This window comes from Alexandromys fortis, unplaced genomic scaffold (assembly GCF_014885135.2).
Source record: "Alexandromys fortis isolate MF-2015 unplaced genomic scaffold, M_Fortis_MF-2015_v1.1 scaffold_27, whole genome shotgun sequence".
Lineage (NCBI taxonomy): Eukaryota > Metazoa > Chordata > Mammalia > Rodentia > Cricetidae > Alexandromys > Alexandromys fortis.
The window spans coordinates 2,494,372-2,512,865 of record NW_026067952.1 but is presented as its reverse complement, the minus strand read 5'-3'; the positions used below and the strand labels follow the sequence as shown (position 1 = coordinate 2,512,865).

The window sequence follows — 18,494 nt, the reverse complement described above, 5'->3', positions numbered from 1 at the left end:
CCTGTATTTTCATTTACTAAACTTGACAAGTCTAGATGGAACAGCCCTGGAGGAGCAGAAAACAGTAAAACTGTTTTTTTTTCTTATATTTAATAAATATACTCGTTTACAAACTCAGACTTTCTGAAAACTGTAATTTCTGAGGTTTTAGAGGCTTCTAAGTCGGAGGAGTGCTGAGGTGAGCCCACAGGCAGAATCTCCAGGTGGATGTTATCAGGGCAGGAACTGGACTATCCTGATCCACCCCAAACTTTCAAGACCTTGGCTGTAACCACACCTTGCCGGCTCCTCCAGGCCTTCCACTCGCCATGATTTCGCGCACATGTCACGTGAAAAACCAGATTGCACCATCATTATGTAGATAAGAAAACCGAGGATCTGAGGTGGGCAATGTTCTACCCAAGGTCAAATGGAGACCAAAGAGGAGTCAAGCAACTTAAGCCCCTGTGACTCTGGAGTTCTCGTCCCCTGCTTGGGCTCCCTGGGTCCCCAGGTGCCCATGGCACAGGCCTGTTTGTCTAGGTGGTCACTCCGATCTTGTCTCCTCTGGAGCCGGCCCTGCAAGTGGCTAACTCTCCTGGCTTCCTGGACAGGAAAGAAGGAGGCAGCAATGGCATGCCGCAGGCGCCAAGCATAGGCCTGCAGCACTAAGGTGGCACCTGCTAGCAGCTGCAGGGCACCCGCGGTCAGTGCGGCCCTGACTCGGGGCCGTTGAGCCTGAGGTAGGTGGCAGTCGTGGGGTATGGAGTATAGCTCCCACTGGAAGGAGCGCTGTGCTGAGGCAAACTTGCTCTCCACGGGAGGCTGGTTGAGGACGAAGAGGATGAAGCCTAGGAGTTTATATGAGGCCTTCAAAACAGAGAAAAGGATTGAGTCTGAGGCGCCATCGGGCCAGTCCCTATCTCTGCCATCTACAGAATGGGTCAAGGGCGCAACAACTATAAGTCAGTAGCCAGCAAAGGGGCACCTCACAAATGTTACCCAAAGTATTTTGGAGAAAACTTTTAAAGCTGGGGACGTATCAATGACTCAGACGGTAGAGTGACTGCCTAGCATGCAGGAAGCCCTGGGTTCCACCTACTTACTGGGTACACCAAGGTGGTAGCCCACTCCATTGATCTCAGCACTGAGGAGGCAGAGGTGGGTGGAGCTGTGTGATTTTGAGGCTAGCCTGGTCTGCTTCATCGAGTTTTGGGTCACTCAAGACTACATAGTGAAGACCTATCTTTTTTTTAAATATTTATTTTATTTATTTATTATGTATACAATATTCTGTCTGTGTGTATGCCTGCAGGCCAGAAGAGGGCACCAGACCTCTTTACAGATGGTTGTGAGCCACCATGTGGTTGTCGGGAATTGAACTCAGGACCTTTGGAAGAGCAGGCAATGCTCTTAACCACTGAGCCATCTCTCCAGCCCCCGTGAAGACCTATCTTTAGAGAAAAAAAAAGTCTCACCAATCGATGCTTCGGTGTTATGACGGTCTCATCAACTTGATAGAATGGTTAGCAATGTACATTCTGGGTGTATCTGTGAGGGTCACAGATCTTGCGGGGATCAGATCATGGGGGCTCTGTACTAACCAATGATTTGATTGGTTGATGGGTCTACAGCACAAAGGCCTTGTGGGAAGGAGGTGAAAAAGTAGGAGGTGGGGCCACGCTGGAGAAAGCAGTCCCTGGGGGGTGGCTGGGGGCCCGCACCTTGCCCTGGCCCCTTCCTGTGTTCCATTTCTGTTTTCTTGTTCTCCGTGCCTCCACACCATCTGCCTATGACTCCCAGGCATGTCCCAAGATGATGACTCAAGCCAGCAAACATAGACCAAAGCCCAGGACTGAACAGACTCCGACTCCGCCCACCTGAATAATTCCGAGAGCGGTCCCCTCCGCGTACTTACGTCATACTTGACCGTGAGAGTGACGGGGACGGTGGGCAACTTCTGAGCCCAGGTCACAGCTGCCTGCGCCAAGAGGAAGGCCCCATAGTCTGTGGCCGCTGTCACAGCTGTAGCGACTAGGAGCAGTGCCAGGAGCCCCAGCCTGAGAAGACAGCTCAGCAATTCCTCATGCGACAGCTTTGGCTGGGCTGCGTGGAGCAGCCAGGAAGGTGGAGAGGCCAGCAGATGTGTGGCACCAGCCTGGGCCAGCTGCTGAACCAGCTGCCGGGTGGCATAGATATTATCGAAGCGCAGGTCAGTGAGGTAGCGGTGAAGGTACCAGGCGGACTCGCCTAGGAGGCCCAGCATAAACAACCCGGTGACCACACGCTGAGTCCCCAGTGCTGCCTGGGTCAGGAACTCCAGGCCGGAGAAGTCCTCCAGGATCTGCTGAGCGGCCATATGCATGTGAAGGCGGAAGGCTGAGCTGTTGCCCTGTGCCTCAAATGCCAGGCTCCGACTGCCTGCTTGGCTCGCTGGGCCCAGCGCCTGGGATGCCAGGCCCAGCTGGTGAGTGGTATTAAGCAAACTCTCCAACGAGCCCTCAGTAACACAGCTCAGCACTTGTCCGGCTGCACCCAGGTTGGCTAAGACATTGGGCACCACGGCAACAGCCAGGTTGGCTACACTGTAGGACAGGAGTAACCGGCGGCCCTGCTCGGAGCCCAGGGTAGGCACACTGAGTGCAAACAGGCAGCGGATGGGGGGCACCAGGCTCAGGCTCAGGAAGACCAGGAGCCCACAGACAGTGGTCACCGGGGCAGGGGGTCCCTGAGGATAAAGCTGTGAAGAGACCAGCCAGTGATGAAGCAGGCCTGCGATGACGCTGGCCAGGGAAGCACACAGGAGCAGCTGGGTCAGAAGTTCGCTGCAGCTGGTTGGGAGAGGCCGCGAGAAGGCTTTCCAGGCAGTCTGCAGCGGGACAAGCGCCTTGTAGATCCCCAAACGCCAGAATTTCCATCTGCACACAAGGAAATAGGGGAACTCTGTGTCGGGAGGGGGTGGGTGTCCTCTGTTCCTCCAGCCAGGTTGCTGGCAGAACTACTCTCAGAGTCACAGGGACAGGCTCACCTTCAGATAGATCAATCAGAGGGATTCCACCCATGGGGGCGGGGTTAACAAGCTGAACCAATCAGAGCTTTGCCCAGGAAGTCTTTACAGGGCTGTCAGTCAACAGCCTAAGGTCTCCAATACTTGAGGATGTGGGGCTGGGTGTCTAGACTGGGGCCCTGGTTGCAGGCTCTGAGAGCAGCAGGTAAGTTGGGGGGGGGGATAAATATGGCTGAAAGACAGAACGTAGCAAGAAGAGAGAATGATTCCTTCCCCCACAGTCCGTGTGACTCACTGTTGGTCCCATTCATGTTCTTTACAGATCTCAGTGTCACCTCCATCATTTACAGGCAAAGAAAGGTACCAGTTGGTCTCTTGGGGACCTTTTCTCTCCAATCAGCCCTATATTAATCACATTTATTTATTTTTATTTATTGTGTATTACACATGTGTGTCTGCATGTCAACATCATTCATTCTCCACCTCGATTTCTTCATTACATTTTAATTTTGTGTGCACATGCTTACATGCCTCTGTGCATGTGTGTGCATGCATGGGGATGTGCACATGTGGGTATGTGGGGGTTTGTGTGTGCTTGCATGCCTCTGTGTGTTTATGTCTTTGCTTATGTGTGCATGTGTGTGCATGTGTATAGACGTCAGAGGACAACTTGTAAGAGTCACAGGACGACTTACTCCCAGTATCTGTTTCTTGCCCTCTATCACATGGGTTTTAAGGACGGAACTTGGCTCTCTGGCTTGGTGTCGGCACTTTACTGGCTGAGATGTCTCACGGGCCCACCATCACGTTTTTCTGAGGTGAGTCTTTCACTGGCCCGGTGCTTACCAATTTACCTAAATGGCTGACCAACAAGCCTTAGGGAGCTGTCTCTACCTCCCCAGAGCTGGGCTCGCAGCCAGAGCTGGGTTCTCGGGTGCATTCTCTCGTGCCTTGCTTTTTTTTTGCATGCGTTCTGGCATTGACATTAGGTCCCCGAGCCTGTGCAGCAGGCACTTTACTGAGTGAGCTGTCTCTCCAGCCCTCAGCGAATATCTGTTCAGCCATTAGTGTGAGCTTAGCGTTGGAGACGCGGCAGTAAGGGAAGCAGACTGACTCCGACCTCCTAGGCGCTCACACTGGTGACAGCAGAAAGGAAGTTACAACACAGCTGGATTTAGGGGTCAGTGTGGCAACATTTTGTTTGTATTTTAACAAGTAAAGCTTGCCTGAAGATCAGAGTACAGAGCTAAGCCACTAGAGTCCAGGCAGTGGTGGCACACACTTTTAATCTCAGGAGTCAGGGGACAGATGAATCTCTGTTAGTTCAAGGCCACACTGAGCTACATGAAATTGATCCAGTCTATAAGAGAAACAGCGTTCACACAAAGGTGATCCCAGCACTTGGGAATCACACACCTTTAATCTCAACACTAGGGAGGTGGAGGCAGGAGAGATATGAACAGGTGGAGGGAGGAATACAAAGTGGGAGGAGACAGGAGCTCAAGGCAGTCTGAGGAAAGGGCACTCTAAAAGGCAGACAGTCTGAGGACGGGATCGCCCCTTTGGTCTGAGCATTGGTAGAGATGAAGAACTCTCTAGATGCTGGCCGCTCTGCTTCTCTAACCTTCAGCATTAACCCCTATATCTGACTCTAGGTTTTTATTATTGAGACCAGTTAGAATTCCTGTTACAGGTCAGATATGAAACACGGACCATCTGGTTTATCACTGCTGTCTTTGTTGCAGGTGGCTGGGTGGAACTGGACATCCATCCACTGCCTCCAGGGCTTTATGTAGGAGTGCGCCCCCTATAGGCGCTTGTCACTGCTGCATACCCGGGGGGTCTTCAACCCCTGTACCCCCTTCCTGGCCCCCAAAGACATACATACTACACACTACACACAGCTTGATTCGTTTGGGAACAGGGAACTGAAATAATGTCAAGGAGCATAGATGCTTTTAAGAACCGGAAGCTATGTCAGGTGCTTAGTCAGCCGGGTATTATCAGTGTCAGGGAGTGTCATAGCTTTCTCTATGAACAGCATCCTTGCACACCCCTCTTGTTCTGTTCCCTCACAGCCTTACAGCCATGGCTGTTGTTTCCATCCGACCAGGAGGAAACCGAGGCCAGAAAGGGGAGGGTTCGTTGGTGGTCTCAGCTGGTGAGGGGGAAGACTTGAGACTGGAGTTCATGCCCGTTTCAAGGGGCTGCTGACTTTTCTTGCCCGTGCCCCTTGTGTCCCAATCCCTGAACCTACCCCGACCTGATGAGGTGTTCCGCGGCTCCTCTGCTGTCCCCCATGGTCTTTGAGAGCTGAGTTCAGGCAGCTGCCACCACAGCCATGGCAGGTGGAGAGGAAGTGTGGGGATCGTCCGGTCGCTTCTGCTTTCGTCCCTTTAATCAGACCCTCCTGGCTGCCTCATCCTGCCCAGCCAGAGGCCCAACTCTTGGGGGCTGGGCCAGCTGTCTCATCCTCTCCTGAAAGGCAGTCAGGAGCCGCCAGGGGTGGGAGGAGGAGGAGGGTGAGAGGAGACATAGTTTCCGAGCATTGCCTGTGATCCTGAGGGCAGGAAGGTAGAATTAGCCCATTTCTCGGAGGAAGAAACTGAGGTTCAGGGAAACCATGCAGCTCATTCACAGTAACACCAGACTAAGAGCTCCACTCTGCTTCCCTGTCCCTCCTCCCATAGTTAAGCCTCCCAGGAAAACCCGATCCTTGATTCTGGGGATGAAAACCTGCAGGAGACCCACAGGGACCCGCTAAGACCACACTGTGCTGTTCTTAGCCACCACGTACAGACACGGAAAGAGAATAATAAATGCAGCCTGTACTGGAAACTGTAGGTGCTCAATAGTTGCATGAGTCCCTGTGGTGATTGGGGGGTAACTCCAGTCCATCCCCACCTGGCACGCAGGGACTTCTCCCTAGCACCAGTCCCCCATCACTGTCTATGCCAAGACTGCGCCCAAGAGGCCTCCTCCGTCATGGGAATCCCCCACCACCACCACCACCACACATACACGAAGAACAGAGCTGACAGCCAGCCATCTTCCCTTATAAGGATATCCTGCTGAGTCATGGGCTCAGGCCTGATAGGGAAAGGGACTTCCCTAGTACATAATTGAGGGAGACACCTGCAACCAAACCTTCAGGAAGCAGTGAACCCCTCCAGGAAGCCAGGAGCCTTCACTCATCCACACCCACCCATGCCCAAGAAAAGTTTTGGCACACAGTAGAGCCCAGAAGCTGTCAATCCTCAGGTCTTATGGGGCTGCTACTCTCCTAGAGTTCACATCAAGTTGCCTGGGTACCAGCTATCTCCATGGGACACTCACAATTCGGTGCCAAAATGACCAAGGTTGTAAAGCCAGGAAAGAAGGAAATAGTAAACAGGGAAGGGAAGAGAGGGAGCAGACAGACAGACACACACACTCACGGAGCGGGGGCCGAGAGACATTAACACTTTTATTTTGCTGGCCAGTCTTATAGGAGGCTTGGGTCCTCTGCTGTCTAGTGGGCTTCAAGGAGCTATTCAGCTGGCCTCTTTGTAGAGACAACAGATCTACCTGCAAATGCAGGCTTCCACACGTTGTGCTATGTGACCTTGAGCTAGGGCTGTTCCTCTCTGAAGTCTCGGCAGCATCTGCTACATGAGAACAAAGCACCTATTCCATGGGTTTGGAAATACAAAGTATTCATCAGGCAGTACATAAATGTTTACACTATAAACCCTTCCCTCTGGGTTTCAACCTTGCATGGGTGAAATCCAGGCTGCTCAGACCAGATGTCCTCCATATCCCCCCAACCCTATCTCCACACCCCAGCTTGGGTCTCATCAGGGTTTGGGACTGCATCCCATAAACCATGGCCAGCCTCTGCCCAGCTCCGTAGGTGGTTGGTTAGGAAACAGAAACCATTTGGGGTAGCCCCAGGTGACTGAAGGGGAGCTGCAGCACAGAGCCTGGGGAGCAAAAGGCAGGAGATATTTGGGGGTTCTTTGGGCATACGTGCATCGTCACCTCTACTCAGGCAGGGCTGGCCTGGCCTCAAGGCCCACAGCATCCGGAGGGGCTTGAGTCACCAGAAGTCAACAGGGCTGGGCTGGGTGTGGGAGTTTAATCTTAAAGGAATCAGAGGCACGAGATGAAGAGGAAGTAGAGAGTCTTCGGCTGTTCTCAGGGCCACTCAACTCACAGCCCATGTTGTGTCCTGGTTCCCGGGGCCACTCAACTCACAGCCCCACAGTGCCTTGTGTCCTGGTGCTTTTTAGCGCAGGGGGGAGAGGGTGGCCGCAGCACACATAGCTGAGAACACCCGGGAGGCTGTAACCTTCCCAGCAGGCTGTGGAGACGGCTCAAACTCTAACGTCTTTACTGTGTAAGCACGAGAACCTGAGTACTAGCCCCAGAATCCATGGAGAAAAGGCAGCCAGCAATGGTGACATACACTCATAGTCCAACCTGGGCAGGTGGAAACAGTGGGGTGCCTGGAGCTTGCTGGCTGGCTAGCCCGACTGAACTGTGTCTTGAAGTTTAGTGTGGTCAGGGGACAGCTGCTGAGGGTTGTCTCTGGCCTACAGGCACTCACATTAGTGCACCCATATGCACATGGACATGGACACACACACACACACACATCTTACCAGAGACAACCTAACAGAATCAGAATGGGAGCCACCAGCAAGAGCCATAGAAGTTTCTGGTAACAAAATAAAAACTGAAAACCAGGCAGGGTAGTGGTGGTGCACACCTTTAATCCCAGTACTCGCGAGGCAGAGGCAGGCCTGGTCTACAAGAGCTAGTTCCAGGACAGGCTCCAAAGCTACAGCAAAACCCTGTCTCAAAGTAAAAAAAAAAAAAAAAAAAAAAATCAAAAACAAAAAAACAGAAACCGTTTATTAATGCATGTGTGTGTCCAAGAACAATCTGAAGAGTTAGTTTTATCCTTCCACAGTATGGGTCCTAGGGATTGAACTCAGGTCAGAAAGTTTTGCAGCAAGCACCTTTACCTGCTAGGCCATCTTGCCTGCCCTGAAATCCCTTATAATAAAGTATTTGTCCCACTGAATGTATCCCAGATATGACCTGCTTAGCATGTAAGAAATACACAAGAGCATGACAGGATAATTTATATTTATTTTTGTATCACTGCAAGTACCCGAGGGGAGTCCCTCAAGCTGTGACCTAAATGTTAGGTGGGCAAATGGCAAATCCCAAGCCCTAGGAAGACAGGTGTGCACCACCACACCCAGCTTGGCATTTTGTTTCCCAAGAAAGATAGAAACCCACATTCAGAGGTGTTGTTCCTGACACTGAAGTTTGGTGACAAGTGTCTAACTGGAGGCAAAGGAGAGAGAAGAAGGAGGCACTGCTATGGGACTGGGGAGCACTCTGACATGGTGAGCCATGTGCCGTGGGGCTGGGGAGAAGTCTAACATGGTGAACAATATGCTATGGGACTGGGGAGCATTCTGACGGGGTGATCCATGTGATATGGGACTGGGGAGCACTCTGAATGGGGTAAGCCATGTGATGTGGGACTGGGGAGCACTCTGAATGGGGTAAGCCATGTGATGTGGGACTGGGGAGCATTCTGACGGGGTGAGCTACGTCCTGTATGGCTGGGGAACACTCTGACAGGGTGAGCCATGACTGTAGGGTCTGTTCCTTTCACTCCTCCTCCCTTCCCTGTGCCCAGGAGTGACCTAGAAAGGCCACAGGAAGGCTCTGTGTGTTCTGGTGGATCATGTGGCATAGAGTGTGCCTGCTTGGCCAAGTCATAGTACCAATGGTAGTTCAACATTATTCTGGCTGTTAATGTGCAGGTGTTTTTGATTAGATTAACACTGAGGTCAATGGCTTGGGGTAAAGAAGATGGCCCTTGGGATAGGGGTGGGCCTGGTCCAATCAGTGAGGGGAGGGCCTGATAAGAAGGAATGGGGTGGGAGTGGGGTCTTCAGCAGATGCTGGTCTTCTAATATCAACTGCCATTCTTTCTCCACCCTCAGCTTGCTAGTCTCCCATGTGCTTCATCCCGCCAGGTGGGGGCTTCACCAAGTCTCCACAGCTGTGAGCCCCCTAAGACACATCTTCTCTTTTCCCTTCAGTGAGATGCAGCGGCCGCCACCAGCTGAGATTTCAGTCTCTACAATTCCTGTCAGCCACACACCATAGGCCAAAAACATTAAATAAATTAGAACTAAGATCTTCAACTCCTGTTGTGAATGCAGTTGCTTACAAGGTCCAGGCTGGGACCTGGGCAGTCACCTGAAGAGGGACCCCAGAGGGTTAGTGACTACTGAGGTCATTCCTGTCCTAGCCAAGTTCTGTCATGTTTAGGCAGCCACCAGCAATGCCACAGGGCCTTTGCTCATGTTCTGGGAGGTGCCAAGGTGCTGGGGCCTCCACGGAGCTCTGCCCAAAGGTCGAGGTGTAAATCAGCCAATCAGTTCCAAGGCTGCCATGCTGGGTGGGTTACCGGGCGCTGTAGATGACAAACCAGGTTGGCATTGACTTGGTTGCCCTTCCTGACTTCTGGCACTCCTGGCAGGCCACAGATGGAGCCTAGTGCATTTCGTGTGATTCAGTCTTCCCTGTTCCCACACCACCGTGGTGAGTGCCTCTGTCAGGGCCCTGTGCACAGCCAGTCAGTATAGGGGATCAGTGACTCCCTGGAGACTAGTCAACAGGAGAGGTAAGGCCAGCTGCCTCTGGAAGGGACAGAAGTTTGACATTCAAGGCCCAGTTGATAGCCCAGAACCTGAGGTTATTGTTCCATCCTCCTCCAGACTCCCCACCACCCCCATATTCTCCTTTCCACAGAGCTACGAGTGTCCAGTCATTGTGCCTGGCTTCAACCCATTGCCACCTCCTCAGAGAAATTCGCCTGAAACCCACGGCCTGAGTCAGCCCATCATGTGGCCACTTCAATGACTGTCACTCATTGGATCTATGTCTACGGCCCCACCGCTTGCTCTTTCTTCTACTTTTGAGTCAGCACATCACGGGTTAAGTGCCTACTGAGTGGACCAAGCTGAGGAGTAAAGAAAGGACGGAGGGCATGTTCAAATCTTAGGTCAGTTCATGGGTCAAGTACTTACTGAGTGCTGGCTGTGTGCCAGCCAGCACCTGGCTCAGACATCTGAGTCCCATCAGGGAGCCAGAGAGTGGCTTTTGTTTATACTGTACAAGGTGAGGAGTGGAATGAACAAGAAAATAAATGTCCTGAGGAGTAGTGGCACATGCCTTTAGTTCCAGAACTCTGGGAGGCAGAGGCAGGTGGATCTCTGTGAGTTAGAGGACAGCTGGTCCACAGAGTGAGTTCCAGGACAGCCAGGGCTATTACATTGAGAAATCCTGTCTTGAAAAACCAAAACAAAAGAGTAAAACGTAAAAATAAACGCCACGGCAGCCTGACAGCTGCGGAAGTGTGAGTGTGCATAGGGGAGACGGTGCAGAAAGGCAAGCCGGAAGTCGGCTTTGCAGAAGTTCTAGACCAGGAATTGGGGGTTTTGTTTTGAGAGACCAAGAATCATCAAATCCGGTATTGACCAACATTCTTTATTTGGGCGCATTTTCGATCAGCAGTATCAGAAATCGTGAATCTTATAGTCACAAGGCTGTGGGCTTCTTGGTGTGTGGTCTGTCCCTATCCCCTGAGGGACACCATCATCCATCCCCGGAGAGCTGGAGCTGATTCAGTCTGGTAGTATCACCTCCAGCTCAGGGGCCCCTCAGCTCTGGGAAAGAACTCTGACTCATTTGTGCCTTATCAGAAAGTGTCCATCCCTGGGATGCTCACCCCTGGAAGACAGTGAAGGCTCTGCCCTCAGCTGTCCCCATCCTGCACTGTTCACAGGATGCCTGAAGCTTGATCTGGGAGTAAGAACAGCAACTGCCTGCTTCCTGGCTCCAGCCTCTGCTGGCAGGCTATCTTGGGGTATCCATCTGCAGACATGCCATGGTTTTCTTCAAGGCCTTGACTGATCTTCAGATTTTTCTCTCACCCCCTAAAGACTGTGACCTTTGCAATTTAGACATATTGACCATTGTGGGGTGGGAGTTGAGAGGCCAAACCCAGCTGTGAGGGTAAGAAACAGCTGGCAGCCTGCAGCCACAGAGCCCAAGGACCACAGATGGGAGGGTCCTAGATTGATAATGAGGGCCTGGCAGGACTTGACCTAGAGCTTTGGCCTAAGGGAATCAGATGAGAAAAGAGAACCCTAAGCATCTTGGGTAGACACTTGAGCTAGGGTTTCTCAAACCCCTGTGATGTTGCTTGGGGGACTGGAGAGGCAGCAAAGAGACTCCCGGAGGCCTGTGTCCTCCCTCTGCCGCAGGGAATGGAAGACAACCTCCAACTGCTGGGTGTCTACAGGAGAGATGGCTAAACAGAAAAGGGCAGAATCCAGTCTGCAGTAAATAGCTGTAACATCTGGCCTAGAACTTTGTAGCCACAATGCCTCCTCCAGCAAAGTGGTGATGTCTTCAGAGACCTAAAGCCAGTGGCAGCCATAGGCAGGGATAGCCCCCGACCCCAGGTGTACAAGACAAAAGCCATTTCAGGTTTGTCCCGCGTGGCTGAAGTGGACTTGCCTGCACCCTGACCAAGACCAGCTTCGTGAGAAAAGCTGTTCCTCAGGCAGCAGATCCAGGCGACAGCTGGTGTTGAGATGCATGAGAAAGAGAGAGAAAGTGCCGCAGACAGTAAGCTTGAGGCCCGAGTGGACCACTGGAGGGCATGCATCCTTGCTTGCTGCCTCCAGTCAGATTACAGAAAAGAATTGCTCGATCAGCTTGTAGGGTCCTAGCAGCAAGTGACAGCAACAGCCCTTGGGGAAGGCCCAGCACAAAGGGAAGTCCCCAGCAGAGCTCAAAGGATTTGAACCGTGCTGTTGGTCAAGGTGGGTGGCAAGGCGGTGACGTTGGCAGAGTGGGTGTTGGCCCAGTCTGGGAAGGTACCCAGCTGGAAGATGGTCTGTGCCCAGGTGTTCATGGCCAGGCTGAGCAGCAAGACACCCATGAGGTTCATCAGGAGGCCAGTCCGCACCTGCAGTGGAAACCGAGTGAGCAGAACAACAGCACAGGCCCTCAGAAGCAGGTGGGAGACAGGGGCTCGGCCCACAGCTGACAGTGCACAGCTGGCTCTCCCCATAGCTGGCAGTACACAGCTGGCAGTGCACAAATGGCTTAGCTCACAGCTGGCAGTGCACAGCTGGAAGTGCTGCAGCCAGCCACAAGTGTAGGCCATGGAGGCTTCCCAAGACCCAGGCTGGCACCCAGGGCAGGTGAATCCCTTCCCTGAGGGTCTCTAGGCACCAGACACCTTGCTATGGAGTGGACTTGGGTTATGCCCATTAGCCACAAATGCCACTTCAACAAGGTTATAGATTCCCCTTTAAGACAGTGAAAGAAGAGCCTTGCCCAATAGTTCCGTCTGATCATTATTCCCCTCTCCACATTTAGCATACCATGTAGACACACACGACACAGGTACGTACTCATGTTCATATGCACACACAGGCACAAGTGTGCACATACACACTCACACACACACAGTGGAAGTTCAGTTAAGGAAATTCTTCCCAAAGTGAAGAATTGAGACAGGGTCTCACATAGCCTAAGCTGGCCTCAAGTTTACCATACGGCTGAGGTTGACCTTGAACTCCTGATCTTCTTGCATTTGCTTCCCAAGAGCTGGGATTACAGCTGATTTTTCTATACTCTGCCTATCTGCTGTTTCCACCGATGTGTTTAGACAGCACCTTGATTTAGGATTCTCTCTGTTCTGTTATTATGAAACTTGATGAAGCTGTTAGCACACTGAAACATGCATTTGGGGCACCCAAAATCTGTGTTCCTGGCCATGTTCACTTATATTTGGCTCCAAATAAACCATCCTTTTTCCTCATTGAGGTAAGAACTGTTTCTGCTTTGACAGCTACAAGTTCAAGGCCAGCCAGGATACAAAGTAAGACATCTCAATTGTTCCAGGCTTGCATCCTGGAAGCCCAGACTCTACATCTAATAATGTCATTCCTCTCAAAGCCCATGCGGTCCCAGAGGCCCCCCGCTCTGGGGATCTGATGACACTGCCCCAGGCTGGGCTCTCTCCCCGAACAATTCCCCCACCCTTCCACCCTTCATGGCCCCTAGAAAGGCTGGTGGGTCCTTTCCACAGAAGGGCCATCTTGGCCACCCTTCATTTTCTTTAGTTGCCAGCATCTTCTACCATCTTCTCACGTTGCAATTACGAAATTTACATATTTTTAACACTTCCAGTCAGCCTCCAGCAATGAAAAGGATTTTCCCAGGAGGCAGGCGGCTACCTCTTCTGCACTGCTGCCCCCCAGTGGCTGGAACACAGCTTACACTGGACAAACCCAACTAAGGAGAGAGGACTGGAGAGACTTCCAATTGGGGGCCTGGAGAGACTTTTCCAACTGGGCGATGCTGGCTCCTCTGGCCCTCCACTCACCTTCCCCCTCCTCTTGCCAGGCCACTGCTGGGAAGGCCCAACTTACCATGTCTTTAACCAGCAGGTGTCCACTGGCGAAGGCAATGGAATTGGGAGGCGTCGAGACTGGCAGCATGAAGGCATAGGAGCAGCCAACTGTGCCCGGGATCATCAGGTACAAGGGGTGCACACGCAGTCGGATGGCCTGGCCCAGAGAAGTCGCAGTAAGAGACCAGGGCAGTTGGAAAGAGAGTGCCAAAGCTACAGAGAGTGTCAGAGTGACAGAGAACAGTAGACACTCGTGGGAGAGGGAAGGAGACAGAGAAATATAGCCAGATGCAAACACACGACACGCAGTCTTAGAGAAATGTGAGCACCTTCTTAAGGTCAGGGATGACAGGGCCACACTGCATTTGACCAGGGAGCAGGCAAAGAAACTTATTTAGAAGCCGTCTTCCCAAGTGAGCTAGCATGTGGCGCTAGGGTCCTCCATAGTCACTGATCTAGAGGTCCGAGTGGGACCCAAAACACTGCATCTCCTATAGGCTCCCAGCAGCCAGGCTACAGCTCGCCCAGGGCCGGAGGCCGAGAATAAAGGCTCGCATAACCAGGCTTTGCCTTGCCCTTCACTACACCATCCTAGAAACTACCATGGGGCACCTTCGGTCAGAGCCTGGCTGGAGTTGCGAGACCAGGAGTGTGCACCCCCTGCCCCCGGCCAAGCACTGCCATGTTCCCAAGATGGAGAGCTCAGTATACCCGACCCAAAGTGTGGGCATTTTCTTGACAGGCTCTACCATCATCCCCAGTCAGCAAACATTTTGATTTGGATGAGAAGCCGTATTTAAGAGCAAAAGTCCTTTGCTGGTATCTTTTCTAGAACCTACCAGTTACAGACTTGGCAGATTTGGAGCTCCCTCCCCTCTTCCTCACCACTTCACACCATCCCTATTTCCACCTATTCCCAGGTGTCCTAGACCCTAGAACAGGGTCTTACTGATGCAGTCCCTCTCCATAAGGGCCTGTGGACTCCCGGATGCCCAGGCGGAGGGCCATTTGCTCACATTCAGCACAGTTTCCAGTGCCCATGCTTTTTCACCTAGGAACCCCCAGGTGAACCTTGTCTTGATGTAAGTGGCCTGTGCATACGAGGGAGGACCAGCGGCACTGCTGGTGATCACTCTCTGGAATTGTCTGCATGTCCTTTATGACAATGCTTAAACAGTCTATCCATTTACAGTGGAATCTGTTTCAGGGGTTAAAGAAAGAACACACATAAGTCTGTGCCTGATACAGTGTTAACTCCAATAAAAATGGAAACATAAAGAGATATGGAGATGTTACAGTGTCAAGTCCATTAAAAACGGAAACAAAGAGATACAGAGGTAAAGCCAAGCCACCTCTCAAGGTGGATACTGCACTGGTAACACTGTTTCGTTTTGTCAGCTTTGGGTTCTATGGTGGGTGTCCTGTTGCTTGCTTTACTTTATCCTGTTTAAATATAAAACTAAACCATGAGTTTCTGAGACCCCCCCCCACCCCCTTTGAGACCAAGTTTCTCTATGTAGTCCTGGATGTTCTGGAGCTTGCTCCGTAAATCAGGCTGGCCTTGAATTTACAGAGATCTGCCTGCCTCTGCCTCATTAAAGGTGCTGGGATTAAAGGTGTGTGCCACCAGATCCGCTAGCTTTTAAATCCTAGTATGAAATCTACATGCTGGTAGCTTGTGCCTTTAGTTAGTCATGGCGGGATCTTGGCCAAGCGCTGGCCTTCCTGCATGCTGGCACTTTTTCCTGCTTTGTTTTCCTTCTGCCTGGGTTCTTCAGGATTTTGCTGGATACATCATAGACTGCAGAACTGTCTTTATCCTTCCCTGCCCTGGGAATGGCTAGGCTGAGGCGGGAACTAGAAGGTTATCAAAGGAGACTCTTGCCTAGCAAAGGAGGATTCTGGATAAATCACTCTGACTGCCTCCCTTCCCAATCCAATCCATTTGAGACTGGTGGCTTTTTGAACAGAGGGTCTCAAGAGGGTGAGACTTGTCCTCCCAGGAGACTGTTGGCAATGTCTGGTGACATCCTGGATTGACTCTGTTATGTGATGCTGTTCGCCTCTGGTGGGTAGAAGAAGGGGATGCTCTAATACCCCACAGTACAGGGCAATTCTCCTTGCAGAAAATTCTTGGTCTAAAACAGGAGGCAAGAGCTCCGTGGCTGGGCTTCCTCCTGGGCTGGGCTGGCCACACAAGGCTTTCACATGCCCCAAATTTGACAATCTTTTCCTTCCTAGGAAACACAGCATGTCCTCATGGGTTACTTTGCCTATACCCCACTTAGGTGTTCCTTTAAGGAAAACAAGCCTGTCAGTTATGAGCTGGCTCTGTGGTTCAGGCTCTTCTGTGGATTCTAGAAGCAAGCAGGGCAGCTAGAGCTGTCTGAGGAAGCTCCATAGCAGGAGACTCTGAGTTGGGTCAGAGGTGTCCCTTCACCCTGCCCCACGGAAATCCTCACCAGTTCTGCTAGGACAGGCAGGAAGATGATGATGGTGGCCGTGTTGCTGGCAAACTCCGTGAAGAAGGCGATGACCGCAGTGATGAGCAGAACGGCCAGCACTGGGGGCACGTGTTCCAGGGGGTGCAGCTGCCCACCGATCCACGCTGACAGCCCTGACTCCTGTGGGCAGACATGCCTTTGGTCTCAGTCCACCCAGCAGCACCCTTCGCAGGCAGCCACCAGTGCAAGTCCCTCCGCCACATGCTCTATGGGCCATAACCCAGACTCCTGGGATCCATCCCATGATCTATTTGGTTAGAAAGCAGAGTCCCTGTTTCCATTTGGGTTCAGCGCCCGGAGTTCCAACTTGAATGGGAAAAGGAAACAGACAGATCCTTATGGCTAAGTCCCCAATGATGGTCACCACTCAAAGTGCCTGCTATTCCTTCCATAAAAGATTAAGTTTTGCTACTACATGGTAGAACATTAATCTGTATAAAGTATATTATATCCCTTATACTATCCATAATATAAAACATATGTAATGGTTAGTTTTGTCAGCTTGACACACTCCATAACAGTGGTTCTCAACCTTCCTAATGCCGCGATCCTTTAATACAGTTCCTCATGCTATGGTGATCCCCCACCACAAAATTATTTTCATTGCCACTCATAACTATAATCATTATGAATCATAATATAAATGTCTGTGTTTTCCGATAGTCTTAGGTGACCCCTGTGAAAGGGTTGGTCAACCCCCAGGGTTGAGAACCGTTGCCCTAGAGCCACCTGGGAAGAAAGCGACAGCAGCGGTTGTCTAGATCAGGCTGGCCTGTGGGCAAGTGTGTAAGGGATTGTTTTAGTTATGTTGATGGATGTGGGAAGAAATAGCCCACTGTGGGCAGTACCATTCCCTGGGCTTGGGTCCTGGACTATGTAAGAGTGGGGAGAGCGAGCTGAGCACACGTATGCAGGCATTCATTGCCCTGTTCTGACTCTGGGCACAACGTGGCCAGCTCTCTCAAGCTCCTATGGTGGACGGGAACTGTGAATAGCAATAACCCGTTCTCCCTTAAGTCACTTTTGCCAGGGTGTTTTAATCACATCGACAGAGACAGCAAATATGACGCAATGTGACTGCTGATAGACTTCTGAGCAGCCCTAAGGATCTTTATTATGATGACAACAGCATAGAATTCAACATTAACATGGTATCATTAGCCACCAGTCTAAAATCACCATTATTAAGGGTTTGCACCTGCTGGTACCTTCTGGCACCTGCTGACTCCTGTCCCTATTTTATTAGAAAAGGAAGAATCTTCATGACTTGTCCATGGCCTCATAGCAGTGACTGAAATACCCACCTGAATCTGTGTGAACTTCTAGAAAGTTCCCTACCTCTCCATCTTCCTCTGGGGGAGCTGGTCTGCCACTTAACTCTTAATTAAGAGCAATGCCCACCTGGGTGTGGTAGCTCACACCTAGGTCAATATTTGGGAGATGGAGGTAGGAGGATTCCTTGGCAACATAGCAGTAACAGGCTAGCTTGGTGCTGTCTCAAAGCAAACAAACAACCTAAATCAAAGCAAAATGAAATAAAGGAAGAACAATGTCCAAAATGGACCATGGTTTCTGGGGCATGGAAGGACAGGAAGTCCCCCACCCAGACTTCTCTCTCTAACCAATGCTACACAAATGTCAGGTACTGGCCTCTCCAGGAACTATCTTGGTTAGCAGGGTATCACACACTCTCCCACCATCAGGTATGTCTTCCACTGACCCTAATCCAGGCCAGCCTCCTAGAGACGGCAAAGCTAATGCCCCCCCAAGCTCCTTGCCGCCCCCTGGTGGCGCCACTCAGCAAGGTCCAGGTAACAGTGCAGGCAGCAGGGACCCCCATCCCCTCCTTAGGGCTTTTCCTGAGAAAGGTAACAGAGCTGTGGGTTTAGGGGCCAATCCAAGGCAGAGCTGGATGAGGCCCAAACACAGAGAAACAAATGCCTGTCTGCCACTGCCGGGTAAGAGCCCGGCACCCTCAGGCCCAGGGCACATCATCCACGAGAGGTGCTTGATGCCCGCTCTGTGTTGAGTGAAACATTCGCTGCTCGTTCTGAAGTTGTATTTATTATTAATTTATTTACTTTTGTAATACCGGACACTGAACCCAAAACTCCACGACTCTGAGGCAAATGTTCCACCACTGAGTTCTACCTGAAGGCCAGACTTTCCTTTTTACTTTGGAACTAAGTTGTCCAGCTTGGCCTTGCACTCATTCTGTAGCCCAGGTTAGCCTTCAACTTCTGATCTCCCTACCTCAGTCTCCCGAGCAGCTGGGATTGCATGCCTGGGTCCCCATAGCTGACGTCAGAAGCTGCCAGTTCTCAGCTTGACTCTGGGTCACAGCAGTTTCTAGACACAGCACATTCGTTTCTCTGATTTGCCTTAGGAGTTGTTTTCAGGGCCGAAGGAGTAAGAGCTTAAGATGCTATGTGTGGTAGCTTGTACCTTGAATCCCAGCACTGGGCAGTAGGAAACAGGATGATCAGGAATTCAAGACCAA

The 18,494-nt window shown here is 51.5% G+C and overlaps 2 protein-coding genes and 1 long non-coding RNA gene across 3 annotated transcripts in view; 1 reads left to right on the top strand and 2 right to left on the bottom strand.

The window, feature by feature from the left end:
• Positions 1–405: 405 nt before the first annotated feature.
• Ocstamp (osteoclast stimulatory transmembrane protein) lies at positions 406–5,347 on the bottom strand. Its single transcript, XM_050150904.1, has 3 exons — positions 5,244–5,347; positions 1,898–2,897; positions 406–849 (listed from the first exon to the last, which is right to left on the bottom strand). The coding sequence occupies exons 1-3, from the start codon at positions 5,285–5,287 to the stop codon at positions 406–408; spliced, it is 1,488 nt and encodes a 495-aa protein (XP_050006861.1). The 5' UTR covers positions 5,288–5,347.
• LOC126507074 (uncharacterized) lies at positions 3,135–3,802 on the top strand. The gene is made up of 3 exons (XR_007593414.1): positions 3,135–3,191; positions 3,309–3,346; positions 3,724–3,802. It is a non-coding gene; the product is annotated as an uncharacterized lncRNA (long non-coding RNA).
• A 5,178-nt stretch (positions 5,348–10,525) lies between the features above and the next one.
• Positions 10,526–18,494, bottom strand: part of Slc13a3 (solute carrier family 13 member 3) — a 58,254-nt gene continuing 50,285 nt past the window's right edge. Inside the window, exons 11-13 of the mRNA XM_050151260.1 lie at positions 15,953–16,114; positions 13,510–13,647; positions 10,526–12,035 (exon numbers count right to left, since the gene is read on the bottom strand). Of these exons, the coding sequence (XP_050007217.1) occupies positions 11,859–12,035; positions 13,510–13,647; positions 15,953–16,114 (477 nt within the window). The 3' untranslated portion in view covers positions 10,526–11,858. The remainder of the gene's footprint in view (positions 12,036–13,509; positions 13,648–15,952; positions 16,115–18,494) is intronic.